Source organism: Thamnophis sirtalis, unplaced genomic scaffold, assembly GCF_051295495.1.
Source record: "Thamnophis sirtalis isolate CommonGarterSnake01/CBP01778 unplaced genomic scaffold, rThaSir2_p1.2 scaffold_12, whole genome shotgun sequence".
Classification (NCBI taxonomy): domain Eukaryota; kingdom Metazoa; phylum Chordata; class Lepidosauria; order Squamata; family Natricidae; genus Thamnophis; species Thamnophis sirtalis.
Genome location: NW_028261392.1, coordinates 30,924,598 through 30,942,372, shown reverse-complemented (window position 1 = coordinate 30,942,372; position 17,775 = coordinate 30,924,598). Strand labels below are relative to the sequence as shown.

General features: G+C 40.0%; 1 protein-coding gene across 3 annotated transcripts in view; it reads left to right on the top strand.

Annotated features, from left to right (window-relative positions):
• The first annotated feature begins 793 nt into the window (after nt 1–793).
• SH3RF3 (SH3 domain containing ring finger 3) overlaps nt 794–17,775 on the top strand; it is a 210,262-nt gene continuing 193,280 nt past the window's right edge. For all 3 annotated transcript variants that reach the window (XR_015698211.1, XM_014063379.2, XM_087726477.1), the window contains exon 1: nt 794–1,731. Coding sequence is in view for 2 of the 3 variants with exons in the window: in XM_014063379.2 (XP_013918854.2) it covers nt 1,051–1,731 (681 nt within the window). In the remaining variant the exon portion in view is untranslated. The remainder of the gene's footprint in view (nt 1,732–17,775) is intronic.

The following is a 17,775-nucleotide window of genomic DNA, read 5'->3' as shown; positions in this document are numbered from 1 at the left end:
TGAAGCGAAAGGGGGTGGTGGTGGTGGGGTAACGGATCTTCTTGCGCCTCCTAGACAGAAGACGTTTGAATCCAAACAAGGACTCTTAGTAGCGTCGTGCAATTCAGCCCCCTTCGATTAACAGCGAGCAGCATCCCCGGAGGAGGATAAACAGGACCGAAGGAGTCGAGGGCGGGGACTGAGAGGTGGTCTTGATGCTTTAGTGAGCCCGGGAAGGACAGAAAGACCCCAAACCTGCCAGCAACAGAACTTGGCCGGGATTTAGGATCAGGCTGACTTCCTCCTCCTCACCAGGATCCACGCAACAAACCAGGATTAGAGCAACTGATCGGTCACGACACCCACACACACAACCCTCTCTCTGAATCTTCAACACCCTCGTCGGGAGGAATATTTGGAAGACGGGAGCGCGTGAGACACAGCAGATGGAAGCTGCCCCAGCCCTGACCGTACCCAACGGGGAGCGGCGGTGGGAGAGCGAGGAAGCCGCGGCTCAGTAGAAGGACCCGCGGTGGAAGGAAGGCGGCCCGCCGAGCCCCGAAGAAGGAAGACGGCCGCTCGCTCGCTCGCTCTCCAGCGCCCGCCACCCGGCCTTTGGCACTGGCGCTGCCCCTGCTTCCCGAGGCGGAGGTGCCAAGGAAGCGCCGCGCTTGCTGACAGCCAGGAGAGCCCCAAGCGAAGAGAGCAGGTGCCGCTGACCTTCTCTGGCGGGCGGGCGGGCAGCGTCCCCCTCGCTCTGCCCGGGCTTCCGTTCGCCGGCGGAGGCTGCCGAGTGGCGAAGGGGCGGCTCGCCGCTCTCCCTGTGGGCCACGGCGGACGGCTGCGAGGGGGAGCGCGCGGAGCGGCAGGCAGCCCCCGCCCACCCCAGGGAGCCATTGCCCGCCTGCCGGTGAGGAAAGCGGGCAGGGGAGAGAGTCGCGCTCCCAATCCCCGCCCTCTGCTCGGCGGCTGGTGCTGACAGGCCCTGGGCGGGCTGGGCTCGGCGGCCCCTGCTCCGGCTGCCATGTGCTGGGGCTGCCGCCACTCCCGCGGCCTCCCTCGCTGGTCTAAATGCTCCTAGGGGCGTCCTGGCTGTGCTCCTCCAAGGCTGCCGCCGCAGAGAAACGAGCGGCGGAGGAGAGGCGGAGGCGGCGGGCGGCTCCGGCGGCAGCAGGAGGCGGCGGCGGGGGCAACGGCGAAGGACCGCCGCCCGCCGCCGGAGGGACCATGGACGAGTCGTCGTTGCTGGACTTGTTGGAGTGCTCCGTGTGCCTGGAGCGGCTGGACACGACGGCCAAGGTGCTCCCCTGCCAGCACACCTTCTGCCGCCGCTGCCTGGAGAGCATTGTCAGCTCCCGCCACGAGCTCCGCTGCCCCGAGTGCCGCATCTTGGTGGGCTGCGGCGTCGACGAGCTGCCCGCCAACATCCTGCTCGTCCGCCTGCTGGACGGCATTCGGCAGAGACCCCGCACGGGCGCTGGGAGCGGCTGTTGCGGGGGAGGCAACTGCGGCCCCGGCAGCCCCAAGTCCCCGAGCAACGCTGGCCTTTCGGGCGGCGACAGTGGGGACAGCCCGGCCACCGCTGGAGCAGGAGGTGGAGGAAACAGCGCGGTCCCCCCTGTGAACCCTGGTTGTCAACCCGCCGCGGTGGCCACCACGTCCAGCGGCTCCCCGAGTGTGGCCGCTGCAGCGGCTTCAGCCGCCGCCAGTCTGCGGGAACTCGCCGCTGCCAGTCGGAGCGCCTTGCTTAAGGTAAGTTAGAAATCAAGTCTCTTTCTTTCTTTCTTTCTTTCTTTCTTTCTTTCTTTCTTTCTTTCTTTCTTTCTTTCTTTCTTTCTTTCTTTCTTTCTTTCTTTCTTTCTTTCTTTCTTTCTTTCTTTCTTTCTTTCCCTTCCTTCGTTCCTTCCTTGACCCGCCCCTTTTCCGACGCTGTTTGTTTCAACCTTTTCAACTCTGCACCATGGAAACACCTTTCTGCACTTAGCATCCAGGAGGGTGACTGTGTTATTGGGTTGGCTGCTCCAGCAACTTTGCTGGCTCTCCGAGTTAAACTTTGATGATCAGATGTAGCAGGGTATATGTGGCAATCCTAAGGCTGGTAGATGTCCTGCGAAGACTGCTGTCCATTAAAAGCATGTTGGGAGAACAGTGTTTTTATTTACTTTTAGAAATTCCTCACCAGGAGACAAAAGTGAAGCCAGACGCAATGGGGAGATTGGAACTCCTCTTTCTTTCTCATGGCTTTCTCTCCCATTTCAGAGCTTCCACTTAGCTCTGTGAAAGTCCTTTAATTTTCCTTGAAAACAGCTCTGGGAGGCTCAAATTATGATTATTCAGAATTGCAGGACTAATAAGAGGTGCATCTGCCAAAAAATCCTTTTCTCTGAATTGAAGCACAGAGGATTCGCTTTGGCATCAGTGACAATATAGTGATGGCTCTTTAATTTGTCTCAAACACTATTTAGCCACCGATACTTGTTTATGTGATATGTAAGCCACCTTCTGCTTTTCTAAAATGAATGCACATTGACCCTCAACTGCTGGTGGTGTAGTAAAATGTATATTAATTGTATACTTAGCTTAGTTCTTACTGTTTCTGAGCCCCCTTTTTCCCTACTCATCCTTTGGTCTAAGGAGGATTCAGTGCAACTGTCCTTAGAAAATCTCCTTTCTTGTTATACTGTTTGAAGCTATTCTTTATGTTTCTGTTACAGTACCATGGATGATCAAATCCTGAAGTAATAGTTTATCTTTTAAAAGCATTTTCCATAAGGACATATCATTTCTTGTTGCTAACATGAGCACTTCAGAGAGCAAGCATTGTTTAAAATCATTGATAAGGGTTTGGTCTGAGCAACATTTCTTTCTTTGAAGGAGCAATGACTGTAAATGAATTCATTTCTTTTACATAAAAATCACAATGCTTTAAATAATAGTGAGTGTGTTGAATAGTATACAGTCCTGAACTTTGTGGTTGAATATACATGATACAGAAGCTGTAGTAAATCATATGCTACATAAATACAAGTTCCCTGGTACCTCTAATCCCAGTTGTAAGAAATAGTCAGCAAGTGATTGGAAACTCATTCCTCTTCTTCAGGCTCCAGAGAGCACCTACCAGTCAGAATAGATAACATTGTGCTGAATGTAAACAATATGCTCTGTTGAAAAGTAGCTTTCACATGTCCTCCTGAAGCAATAGCATTATTTAATCAGCACATACTAAAACTAGTTTTTCCATGTGTTAGGTGGACTACCTTCACATCTCATTATGTGAGGCTCTGGAACATAGAATAGAATTCTTTATTGGAACTGTGTTATTGGACAGGACCACAATCAAGAGATACTGCTAGACCTATAGCAAAAATCAGCATTGTTAGTGCAAGAATGAGTGGTTTCTTGTGCATACTGGTGTATAACAAGTGACAAGAGTTGGTAAAAAGCCTCTTTTTGTTTGCAGTGACAGACTCGCCTCACTTTTAAAATAATGTATTCACTGTTGCAAATGTATGGTTGCATGCAAGTTCATGAATGAGTTCATGAATATCAATGTTTCATTGAAATTATTTGTTTAGCCTTCTAAGTGATTTCACAGCATTACCTTTTAAATCAGCACAGCATTTCCAATCCTTAAAAGGTTCCTCACAGCAAAAGAACTTTCAAGTAATGCTAAATATATAACTATGCAAGGAGATAAAATTCTTAGAATTGTTACTATTAGTTATTTTCACATGTTCTCCTCAAAACCAAATGGAGCTCTTTATATGTATTAAGCAATATAGAATATCAAGTAGAACAGATATTTTACCAAATTATAATATTTATTCGGGGGAGATCTATCCCCAAATTACTTCTTACTCTATAATTTTCTGGGAATAAATACTAATTGGTCATTGAAAAGTAGAATTCATCCTAATCCTTCACCTACTTCCACAGGAAGAATTATGAATGGTAGAAGTAGGATGTTTATTATCATGTTGAATGGCGTTTTTGTTAAAGAAAATGAAAAAAAAATTGTTAAATTTGATGGCAACCATCCTTTGTGCATTCGCAGGAAATTAAGTTCATAGTAGTTTTGTAAAACATAGCTGATAGCTTCTTCTTTGAATTCCTACCAACCCAAACTGTCTTTATGAGGACGCAGAATACATTAACTTACTGGCAGCACAGCCTTAGACTGTATTGGACTAAGTAATCAGGGATATTGGGATGTGGAATTACCCTACAAAGGGAAGTAGAATGTCAGCCATTAGAAGATTTTTTTTGTCACAGATCCAATAAGCATTTGTTATGAATGCTTAAATTGGCAATAAATCTCAGAATGTCAAATTATACCAGATGATCTGATTTCTTTGGCCACTATAGCTCTGTGTATCTATTAAGAAATATGCAGTTCTTTCAAAGCAAACTTACTGAATTAAGTAATTAAAATTTCCCTGGGGAAAATGTACCAGTCATCCATGTTATGACCATAAAGTACAGGTAGGCTAACTAGTTTAGCCACTGTAGGTTACCCCACTTAAAAATGTCTGTCTAATGTCTTATAGCTGACAGTGACCAAAACGGTTTTGCTGCTGTTCTTGGTGTTATTGACATTGTTAAGAAAATCCTCCTTCTCGCTTCTGAAATGTACAGTTGATATCTGCCTGAACCTTCACTTTCCTTTACCAGGTTGCTTAGGTTTCCATTGCTGATATTTTGTGTTTAAATAAAATCCCAAATCCTATTCTGTTTTATAACTTAATAAATATTTTGCATCTGCAAATGAGATGAATTTGGGATCCTCACTCTATGCTATTAATTACTTACTTTTACCTGATTACTTATTCCAGTAGTGGCTAACATTTGTTGTCATCGTGTGCCGAAAGCGCGCCCGTGTGCACCCATAATGCAATGTGTGCAATCCCGTGCATTCATGCGTGACCCCCTCATGTGCGCCCCGCCCTCCCATGCATGCAATCCGCCTGCTGTGTAGGCATGCGGGATCCCCCCACATGCGCCCCCTGCCTCTTTCGCGGCAAAGACCCAAAAACCAGCTGGCTGGCGGGAGGCATGTGCGCATACATAATGGAGCTGAGCTGGGGCGACAGCTTGCATGCCTGCAGAGAGGGCTCTGGTTGCCACCTGCGGCATGCGTGCCATAGGTTCGCCATCACAGACTTATTCAATAGTCAACCTTTTTTAAAGCCTCACGAAGTCCAATACATTTAGCTTTCATTTGACATCATATGTTAAGGAGAAATGGCAACAAGCTCTGGATTTTTATTTGTATTTTAATGCTCCATTTTGATAAGAGGATAACTGGAAAAACAGGATGTGTTTAGAAATATATGCAGTATTCATTAAGCTTGTGTTTTTCAGGAATATTGTTCTGTGTAGTTGTCATTGTTTGTTGGTTTATTAAGACCCTGACCTCTGTTTAGATGAATAAGCACACATTGTGGGGTTTTTTTCAGTGGAGGAGGGGAAATAGTTTACCCAAAATTGAATGGAGTAAAAATTATAGTAACTACTACGATATGGGATATAGAATATTTTCACGCTCAAACATATTTATTTACTCCATATAGTGCCAAACTCCCAAAAGGTTCCCAGAAGATTACAATGTAACTAATACAATTGTGAGATCAATACATAACGTAAAATTCACACTCACTACAGTGTCCATTAATGAATGACAACTTTTTGGTGAAAATTATAGATTAAACTCTGTGAAACAACTTTGTGTTTACAACTTTGGAAAAGTGGTTTGCACATGCCTGTTATTGTTGCTGTGATTAAAATACGTGGAAAAAAATTAAAGCTATTTTATTTTTCTCTCCAATTTGAGGCTAAACTTGCACAGATACTAACCCATTCAATTGAATATACTGTAGTTGCATACTGAAATCAGCCACCAGATTTATAAACTTTCATTCTTTGTTTCACAAAAGCAGAAAGGCTATTAAACAGCCTTAGATTGTGATGAATAAAACTTGAAGGGTCATGAGTAATAAAGGCAGATATTAAAAGGATATGACAAGAACTCTAATTATTTGGGGGCTACCAGATCCAGGCAAGTCTCATCATTCAGTTCTGATCATCAAGAGCTCATTGTTATGTTATGTTATGTAGATAATAATGTAATTTTTTAACTTTAATCAAATAAACCAATTTTACTTTCCTTACTTTTGCTTTTAATAATTTTAATCTTTACAGCAATCCATTCAAATATTCTAGAACCTGATTTCTTTTATTTCTTTTCTTTTCTTTGTTCCCTTGTTCCTTCTGCCAAAATCTTTCAAAACTTTAACAGGTCTCTTTTTTTAAAGAGTGTAGAAAAAATCCAAGTGATTCCTCTGGTTTGTTACTTGTTTGTACCTTTTGATTATTAATATGTCAGATGGTTTTATTTATATAGTCAGTGTAACATTTTTTTTCATATCCTTCTTGTAGTTTGACATTTTAAAATCCACATTAAAAATCAATCTTCATTTTGCCTCCCAGAACTTGTTCCTCTCCTGTAAGATATTTAACATCTATTTATGGTGGACATTTTTAAAATTAATTATAGAATCCATTGTTCACAGAAATCCAATGCATCCCATGTTAAAGTGTTTTGCTCCATTATTAGCAAGTTAGATTTAACGGTCCTTCTTTAACTGTAATCTTTAGCTTCTTCTGTTTCCCTGTGGTGTCCAATCTTCAAAGTTTCATACTGTCATGTTTTATTTTAAGAATTCAAAACTACAACATGTCCTCGTGGGAAGGGTTGTTATAATTATGTTCAAAATCTTATTTCAAATCCATCTGGACTCGTAGCCCTTCTATAACTTTCCAAAATCAACACTCTAATCATCCTTTTGTTGTTTATTTTTTCTACGTCCCTAAATACATACTTAAAACTTCTTTCACTAAGGATTGAAGGAAACCCACTCAGTGAATGCCATAAAACTTGTTGCTCTGGGGTTCTTAATATTTGAAAAGCAATTAAAAAGTAATTCCAGAAGTGATTAAGAAATGAGGTTCAGTCAAACTTGGTTTCCACAAAGGCTACATGAGCTTAGTTGAAATCCCTCAACTCCAACTGCTCAATTTGCAAGTCAACTGCAAATACTTTGGTTCCTACAGTCTATTACCAAGGAGCAGCTATCTGAAGATCCCCTATAGGTGATCTCACATTCTCTCCTTTCTCCAGAGAGAATCCACTTACAGCTGGTTACTAATCTCCATTGTAATGTCATTCCCACTTCTCCAGGAATATTTAGCTTGAGACTCTTGGAAACCTTTTTCACCATAACCTACCAGAAGCTTGAGACTCTTGGAAACCTTTTTCCATCACATTTTCTTTTCTTCTTACTAACTGAGGAAGACTTTTGCCTTTATTTATTTATTTATATTTGGAGTGAAGCCATAATTTTGTGCTGTGAAAATTTATGTTATAGCAAATGATCTGTGCTTCTGCCATTCCCCTAGAGTTTATTAACATTTGTCATCATGCTGTGGTTATGGTATGCAGCCTTCTGGATGACTGTATTCATTGATGCATGGCTTGCACTTTTCTGCTGATTACGTTTTATGGTTTCAGTTTGTATTTAATGTAGTTATTCTTTTATTGTTATCTGTATTTTGTTTGGTAGTTGCTTTAATTGTGAGTCTTCCAGAGTCACAAAAGTGAGATGGATGACTATATAATTTGAATTGCTTACTTAATTAATCCTTGGAATTTTTAATTTACTTTAATTTTTAAATTCTTGATGTTCACAGATAAAATTATATATTCTTCTCATACTTCCTGGATCACAATTTTTTACTACATATATGATGCACGTAAATATATTTTGAACATTTAATATGGCACCCCAAAAATGCACTGCATATTGTAATCTATTATTGCCTTTAGCAATAAAGTGCAGTTGACAGAAATTAGTGCCATTTCTCTGTTTTGTTAGAAATATGACAAAGCTACCTGTAGGAACTGGTAGATCAATGAACAATCTGAAACTTTATGAAGATGTCAAGGTGCTTAAGATTTTTGGAATTCCTGGTCTAAAGAATTACAAGTCAGAGTTTCTGATAAAATCTCATTATATAAAAAGACTGATTGATTGATTTATTGCTATTATAGATTGCCAATGTATCAACACCAAGATGAGAATAGGTATAGAGAGGATAGATTATAAATAAAGTAAAAGAAATTTTTAAAAAGTGTTTGAAATTTTCTGTATTGATAGCTGCCCAAATTTGGCCAAATTTGATGACTTTTTTGTTTTTGTTTTTTAAAAGAATCCTATACTTATCACTTAAAGTGTTCCATTGTAACAAATCAAATATAATTTCATATTTTAATGTTGTATGGAAAATTCTTCCTTGTTCCCTGAACCAAAAATTTACAAGTCTTGATATCTCGATAGTTTCCAAATATTGAGGATATAGCCAAGTAGAACCTATGAATCTTTGAGAGATAGTGATTAATCCAGAATCATATCAGCAATACTGTTGAATTTGCCCCGAATACAACAATAATAGGACAAGGTCAAAGCAAATAATACAGGATGGTCAAAAATCTATCAAAAACTATGTCAGGAAAGACATTTATGGGCTTTTAAAAGTCTTATGGGATACCTTGCTTTCCAAGACGGAGTATAGTTCATATTTTCAAAGTCTTCTATAGTCCTGTCAAAAGATGGTTTTTCTGGTAGGCCTTTTGAAATCAGCTAATCTGAGTTGGATAGGTACCAGAAATTGGAAATGAGGGATAAAATTTTAGCATTGGTTATACATTTAATATTATTACAAAAGTGCTGGATTCTTACTCCTATTTTATAGTATGCTGCTTAATGTTTTTTTGGATTACAGTGGTATAAAAATCTTAAATACACAAATAACAGGGTGATAGAAGTCAACTGTTCCTGAACATTTTCTAAAATATCAAATATATTTTTCTGTAGTATGAATCACATGTCAATTTAACATTGCTTGTGTAGCCTTCCTTTGTTTTTTCAAGGCATAAATTTAATGTCTGTTGTTCCAATCCTACAAATAAATAATATCATCTTCCTATAAAAATTATTACTGGCCTAAGAACCAACAGTAATTCCTCTAATACCTCTAGCTACTTTAGAATTTCAGAAGCACAGTAGATTCTGGATCAAATCGAGCCAATGTAAGATACTTGGATAAACTACCAAGAAGCATCCCAGGATCAATAAATTCATTTGTTACTATTTTACTATACTCTCATCTATATTTGGAAGAAAATATCACATCCACATATTTTGCAAAGATAGTTTTATGAAGAGATTTACTGAATGTAGGTCAGAACTATTCCACATTCCTGACTGTATCGTATCGAGCTCATTTATTCTCAATCTCAGAAACTTTAAGATGTGTGGACTCCCTACTCCCAGAATTCCCTAGACAATATGGAGTCCACACATCTTAAAGTTTCTGAGGTTAAGAAATACTGAGCTAACTAGAGCCAGCTCATCCATCACTAGGTCTCAACAATGCATGCCAATCTAGGATCAAACGTAACATGAAAAATTTATTTTATTTATTTTTAATTATGTAAAATTGGGTGACACTAGCTTGCCAAAGATATATTTCATTTCACAGAAGTCCATTTATTTCAGTGCTATTGCATTGGTGATTAATAGAACTCATTAATGAACAACACATAAACATTCTGGGATAAACATTGTGTTCCATTTGCTGTTTATAACTAAGAAGAGAATGCTAAGTATGAATATCAAGATGGAGATGAAGTGACATAACAAACCATTTAAAGTAGTTTTCTGGATTATAATTTTCTGGACTATAACAAAATGAATTCATGCTATGAATGATTTAGTAATTTATGGTTGTATCCGAGTAATGCAATTTTGTACAAACCTATTGTACTGTGAAGTTCCCATAAGATTTACAAGAGATTATTTACATTTGTTTTCCTATTACGACTACTTTGCCAGATTCAGGTCCTTATCATTTAATTGGGAAGAATAAGGAAGAAGGGTATGCCAAGTCAAGATAACATATGTCCTCTGCACTACATTTTGAGAAGCTAAATATTTATTTTATTCAGAGCCATTGTGAACATAGTTTTTCTCTTTTCTGGTTTAAGAAGAATGACTGTTGGCTTACCTGAATGGTTGTTCTCTAGGCGCTGCAGGAGTTTCCAAGCATGGGTTAACTTCAGCTTGCTGCCCAAGGACTGAGTTCAAATCTTTGTGCAGCCACGCCTCCTGTTCCCCACAGAGGCTCAGTTTTAAAAACGAAGGTATCCGATCTCAAGGTTGCTGTATGGAAACGTCCGTGACTTATAGGTGCTAAGTCCTGCACCCTCACGAGAAACCCCAGGGCGGAGATGGACACTCCTGCAGCACCTAGAGAATGACCATTCAGGTAAGCCAACAATCATTCTCCTAGACGTTGCTTGGAGTGTCCAAGCATGGGACATACCCAAGCTGTGTGGTCCCAGGATGGGAAGAAGGAATGTCCTGGTTAACAGGGGCCGCAACAATCCGCTGTAAGACCCTCCTTCCAAATGAAGCCTCAGACAAGGCAAAGGAGTCCAGTCTGTAATTTCGAATGAATGGAGACGGCGAGGACCAAGTGGCCGCTCGACAGATCTCAATAGGTGCTTGAGTGGCCCAGGCAGCCGTCGTCGCAGCACTCCTCGTGGAGTGTGCTGTTATATGAGGAGGAACAGGCTTGGCTTGTTGTTTGTAGGCCAACTTGATGCATGTGTGCAGCCAGCGACCTATGGTGGAAGATGACACTTTCCTGCCCATTGAAGTAGGTTGGAATGAAATGAAGAACGATTCCGACTTGCAAAAGGAGGCCGTCCACTTTTTGTACACATGCACAACGCGGGGCACATCCAGTTTGTGCCAGACCCACTCTCTGGGATGGCTAGGGTGCAGGCAAAAGTCAGGGAGGATCACCTCCTGTGTTCTGTGGAATAAGCTGTTAATTTTTGGTAAAAAGGCTGGATCCAATCTCAGAATGACCCTGTCTGAATGTATGATACAAAGGTCCTCCCTAACGGAGAGCGCAGCCAGCTCTGAGATTCTGCGTGCTGAGGTAATGGCTACGAGGAAAGCAGTTTTGAGCGACAAATGCTATAGACTAGCCGAATAAATGGGTTCGAATGGCGGTGATGTTAGGGTCTGCAAGACTATTGACAAGTCCCAAGTTGGGTAACGGTGCACCGTTGGAGGGCGTAAGTTGGTAACCCCCTTCAGGAAGCTGCGAACCCTTGGGTGTTTGCTGAGTGGTTGAGAATTATCTCTGGACAAGATGGTGGCCAAGGCTGCTGTTTGCCTCCTAAGTGTGTTGGGGGCAAAACCCTTGTCCAAGCCCTCCTGTAGAAAATCCAGGATGTGTGGAATTGTCACAGCTTTGGTGATGATTTGATGGGAGTGACACCAGGAAGAAAAACTGGTCCATGTCGCAGCATAGATCCGCACAATAGATGGATGCCAGGATGGTGCAGATGACCCTGTCAGAGAAGTTAGCCTGCCTCAGGAGCTCCCCCCCAAGTGCCACACGGCCAATTGAAGCCATCGAGGGTCCGGGTGAGGAATGGTCCCCTTGCAGAGGGAGATCTGCTCCTGAGGAATGCGCCAATGCTTGGTCACCGACAGACTGACAAGGTCAGTAAACCAGGACCTTGGCCAGTGTGGAGTCATGAGCAGTACCTCGGCCCCCTCCAGCAGGATCTTCCTGATCACCTGAGGTATTAGTGGGAGGAGCGAGAACGTGTATAGCAGTCCCGGGGGCCAGCGGCACCGAAGAGCGTCCGTTACTTCCACGTCAGGGCATTGGAACCTTGAAATGAACCAGGGAAGTTGAGCGTTCTCGGGACTGGCAAACAGGTCTAGAACCGGGAGACCGAACCTCTGCATCAGCTGGTGGAACAGAGATGGATGTAGCTGCCATCTACACTCCAAGCAGCGCCTAGGAGAATGAATTTATTTAAAAGGTGGAAGCCTGTAAACAATATTTATCAACATTTCTCCAGAACTTAAAAGCTGTATGTAACTATTTAACCATGGACTCATAATCACATTTCCTAATTGTGGCATCAACATAGCTTCGTAACATGGCTTTGCCTTATCCAGACCACAGTTCAGGCAGCTTAGTCATCTTGGTTGTTCCATTTCTAAAGTAACATTTCCTCTTTTCTACCACAATTTTTGTTTCACGAGTAATCCCGGGTGTTAATACAGGCAAGGGAAAGATCTGTCTTCTTCCTTTTATGCTGTTGTGGGCACACCATCTCTCAGACTCACAAGATCTAATGCTTTCATTAAAATGACTAAAATATCAACTTCTGGACAGTTGCTTTCTTTTACATTGCTCTGATCTTATTGACAACATTAGACATCTAGGTAGGCTAGGTAGGGAGTAATTTATACCCAAACTCACTAGTTTTCCTCAGCAACTTGCTTATAACATTATTTTAACAATATGCCTCATAAAATGATTAAATAATTTAGGAGGCCCCAGATTATTTTGGATGAGGCCACCAGAAGGCTAGCCAGGACACAACGATAGCAGATGTTACCCTAATTGTACTATTCAAGGTATGTGCTTCTGGTGGCTCATAACTGGTGTTATTTTGGATTCAATTCTTATCGTCCTCCAGCAATGCTTTAGGCATCTTCACTTGTCTCATTTCTCTCAACTTCTCTGTAAATCACAAGGATTTTCAAAATCCACCGAAGAAGAGAGGTTGTATGGGCCTGATCTGATCCAAATCCCCCATTGCATTCTCATTCCAGGACAACCTGGGCATCGGTCAGGCCATGCAGGGGACTTCTAGCTCCTCCTGGGACAGACTAATCAAACAGACCTCTGCAGAAAAGCTCTGTTAACTGGGTAGAGTACTAGGACTTGAAGTGACAATAGATTAAGGTGCTAATCTTCTTTTATCTCGTCTCACCTATCACCTTTATAATGGAGTCCATCCACCTTCCTGCTGATTGTCACTTTCTCTTTCTTTTTAGCTTTCCCAGCATTATAGACATTTCAAGAGTATCAGGCCTTCACAAAACCCCTTGAAATGCATTCAAGAGATTTATTCATGGATCCACCATTGCCATTGTTTCAGCAGAAAAATTGGCATAGATTTTAATCTTGCACAGCTGTAAAAGTCTCGTTTTTGTCTTATGCTACACCCTTCACATATGAATTATATCAAGTAATATTTTTTTTTGCAATTAAGGTTAAATTGGCACTGCAACTTTCAGAACAATTTGAATATTCTTTGCAATTCATTAATCAGAACTGCTGGAAGCTAGGAGAGAAAGCTGTAAAGCTATTGCATCACTGATTGAAAGAACAAAAAATATCACATATTTATATTTGGAAACCATGATAATGATGGCTAGTTAAATAGTGATAATCTATTTGATTCCATTTTACATTTTTATTTTCAGTTATATAAATTGGAGACTTCTATAACGATCAGACCTCTGAGGTAGATCAGACTAGGAAACCAATGCCATTTAAGTCAGTACTTCTCTTATTGTATAATAACAGAATTTTGAAAATATGTATGCTTTTTTTTTGCTTTCCTGCCCTTTATCTCTATGTAAACAAGACATTTACATGTTACATTCTTGCCCCAGACTCACATCCCTTTTATCAAGGCAATTTTCTTTGTCCTCTACATCAAGTAACCAGCAAATTATTAATTTGAAGGAAGTATTCAAAGAGTAGAGATCTTCTATAGCAAGTTGTCAAACACACTGGGTCACATGGCCATCACATGATGTATCATAACGTTTTTGCCATTCATGGAGCTGGGGTGAGCATGGCCTACACATAACACATCTGGCCTGACACCCTGTTCTATATTGTATCTGTCCATCTGTCCTTTTATTTATTTACCTATCCATATATCACATACATATCTATAACGAATGTAAGAAACTATGATTTATAATTTATATACACTCTATAAAATACCTGGTTTTATATATATTCCTTGAAATCTATAACAGAATATTGAAAAATATCCCTGTGTATAGATAACACTTTCAGTAGCTATAGCCTGATGTTTAAAACTTCCACTGAGTCTCTGAGGCAGGATGAATGTAATTAAAATGAATATTACATTGAGACTAATGTATATTTTAAGAGGGATTCTAACATTAATCCCTAATAGATACTTTACAAAAGTAGACAAACCTATGAAACAATTGACGGTGAGCCCAAACTCCTGAAATATCTGTGACCAAGTTGAAATTGCCTTATGCTGAAGAGAGCTTTAATCTGCCAGGTTTTCAATTTGGACTTTTAATTTAATATTATTATTATTTTTTGGCATGAGAACTGTTCTGATTATTACCATCTTTGGGCCTATTTGAAGAGTAAGCCTGTACGTTTTAGAAAGCAAGGATAGTAAATAAAGATTTTCATATCAAGCCTTGAAAGCTGCTAGACAGTATTTGCCCATTAATAGGTAAAGGGTTACGATTTAATCCAGAAACCACAAGAAATTAACATTACAGTCATTTTAAAGCCTTAAAAACCTATGCTGCGCAGGTTTGAAAATACCAGGAACCGTCTTAAACAACATGTTTGGAATATTAATTCCCAATCAATGAAAGTATCCAGTCCATGTTTTTTTTCCCCAATTTTCCCCCCAGCCATGTTGGATATACTAATCTCTACGGTCCTAGTATGGGGGCATTATAAAAACATTCCTCTAAATCAGCACATATATCTATATGGCAGTGGTGGCGAATCTTTTAGGCACTGAGTGCTCAAAGTGCATTCCTTTGACTGTATTTTTCTGATATAATGCCAAACAGAAATATTTCCGGTTAAATCTATATGTTTCTTTATCATTTTTTCTATCCAGGTGTGTATTTTAGTCCAATTTTTTTTTTGCTTTTGGGCATTTCTACCATATGTGTTAGTATGAGCCCGGGGTTTGGTTGCACTTCGAATACTTGGCAGGCATATTCTTAAACATTTTAGCTAATCTTGCTGGAAGGAAGTGCCATGTATAAAACATTTTGTATAGGTTTACTTTGTATGCAGTGGTTGGTGTCAATTTATAGTTTCTATCCCACAACTTTTGCCATTTGTCCAATTCTATAGAATACCCAAAGTTTTTAGCCTGTGCTATCATGGTTTCTTTTACTTGTTCCTCTTCCATTCTAATAGTCAATAGATAATTATAGAATTTTTAAATTAGTTTCTCCTCCGGTCCCGTTAAGATTTGATCCAATTCTGTTGATTCTTTATAAAAACCATGTGTTTTAGCCTCTTTCTAATATCTAGATTGTATCTGTACATAGGTCCACCATGCTAAGTCTATTCCTTGGCTATTCAATTCAGATGTTTTACCAGCCCAAAAAGTACCTGCAATTAAAATGTTTGTTAAGAGATGCAACACTTGAAGCAAAGCCAAAAATTAAGTTTCATATGAAATTTCATAATAGAATGAATATTCTATTCATTCAGAATATCAATAGATAATTAAAAAATAAAATTATTTCTTATAATTTAATATATCCAAAAATATTATTATATAGCTATTAAGATCCTCAAAGAAAAGATAACAAATCAAATACAGTATTTTGCTGATATTATTAAAATTTAGGGATCGTTTAAGTTATTATTTGATCTTGTGCATTTTTGGTTTGAAATTGTAACATGAATAAAAATTTGAAAAGCAATAAAGCTTAAGATTTAATGCAAGGTTAGAATTGAAATCGTTTTCTGTTTTAGAAAAATCTTTGTATTATTAAATAAGATGAAGCAGTATGTTTCTCTATGACCTCACTTTGATGCAAACTTAATGTTTATTATTATTTATTAAATTTATATGCCACCCAACATCCAAAAACACTGAACAGTTGCAAGTAAAAACATTACGAGCAATAAAAATACAAGTAATACATCAAAATGAAGAATAAAGATTAAAGCATAACAAAAAATCTGGATAGGAACAAAAGAAACAAACTCACACAATCCAAAGGACGCTTCACTCACCCTTGACAAAGGCCTGGGCAAAGAGCCAGGTCTACAAGGTCTTTTGAAACACCAGCAGGTATGGAAGTAATTCCATACTGATAGAAATGAGTATTGCATGACTTTTTTCCTGCTATTTTTTAGTTCATTTAATCACTGTAGTATATGCAATTATGTATATTGTATAATCACTATGCATTTTTTGCTACTGTTATAGTTGTTTGCATTTCACTATATAGTTTAAAAATATAGAAAAATTATGAAAGCTTTGTGGTATGCATCACATGCAAATTTTCCGCTTTTGTGCGGGTATGCATAGTACAAAAGGGGTAGAACTTGAATTGTTATGGCACAATGCTAGTGCATCAGTGAAATTGATGCATTAGCATTGTGCCTTTGGACACATCTGCCCTCTTCCACCAGTCATGAGAATTGTCATTCTGACATTTGCTGTTGGAAATGGCGGTGGCTTAGTAGTTAGAGTACAGTAAAAGGTAACGGTTCCCCTCGCACATATGTCCTAGTCGTCTTGCTCATCTCTGTTTCAAAGCCGAAGAGCCAGCCATGGTCATGTGGTCAACATGACTAAACATCGAAGATGCTTGGAACGCTGTTATCTTTCCACCAAAGGTGGTTCCTATTTTTCTACTTGCATTTTTATGTGCTTTCAAACTGCTAGGTTGGCAGAAGCTGGGACAAATAACTCCGTTACACGGTGCCAAACTGCTGACCTTTCTGATCTACAAGCTCAGCGTCTTAGCCACTGAGCCACTGCGTCCTGCATGCAGTATTGCAGGTTAATTCTGCCGACTGTCAGTAGTTTGATTCCCACCGGCTCAAGGTTGTCTTAGCCTTCCATCTTTCCGAGGTCGATAAAATGAGGACTCAGATTGTTGGGAGCAATATGCTGACTCTGTAAACAACTTAGAAAGGATTGTAAAGCACAATTAAGTGTTATATAAATCTAAGTGCTATTGTTATCTGGCTTCCTCAGGGGGCACCTGCCCACTTCATGCCTGATTATGGGCTTGCACAGGTTCCTTACCAATAAAAACTCAAACTTTTTTATAGGAACATTTTGTATTAGGATCTTTTTAAACTGTAAAGTTGAGGGTGATTGGCATGCCAACTGGGGTCCCTCTTTAGTTATTAGGTTGATTGAAAATACAATATATATTTCACTACTTTTTTAATTGATTGCAGAGATGGTGTTGACAAGCAGGTAAGAATAGGAATTGATGCAGACACAAAGTGAACCAAAAGATCAATTAAAGTGTTGTTTATTCTTTGGATAAGTGATGTAGTTTGAAAGTACAAGTTAGTGCAAAAATAATAATAAAGAAATGGTGCCTTTAACAGCAACAGTCCTAAAAAAAAAGTCTTAGCAATTCTTGCAAACTGCACTTCTTTCCCACTTCCTTTCCCCACCTGCTTATCTAAAGTGTTGGCTTTGGAATGCTAATTGCTTTCCTTCCCCTTTACTCTATTGAAAGCAAAAGCTAAAGAGACCTTGCCTCTGCCCCCTGTACTCAAGTTTTCTCTGGCTCCAGCACCTGAATCAATTAGGTTTTTGTAGAGGAGCAGGGAGATGAAGGAAATAGGAGGTAGCTGTTAGGAAAAACATGAATGTAGCCCCCCAAAAAGGAAGGCACGAGAAAGAAACTCAAAATTGCTTCACTTTGACTCTCTTTAAGGGAGAGAAAAGGGGAAATGCTCTCAGGTTTTCAAGTTTATTGTGTTATAAACTATACCAGGGGTGTCAAACCAGCGGCCCCTGGGCTGGATGCATCACACGCAGGTCATGCCCACCCCAGTTCCGCGAAT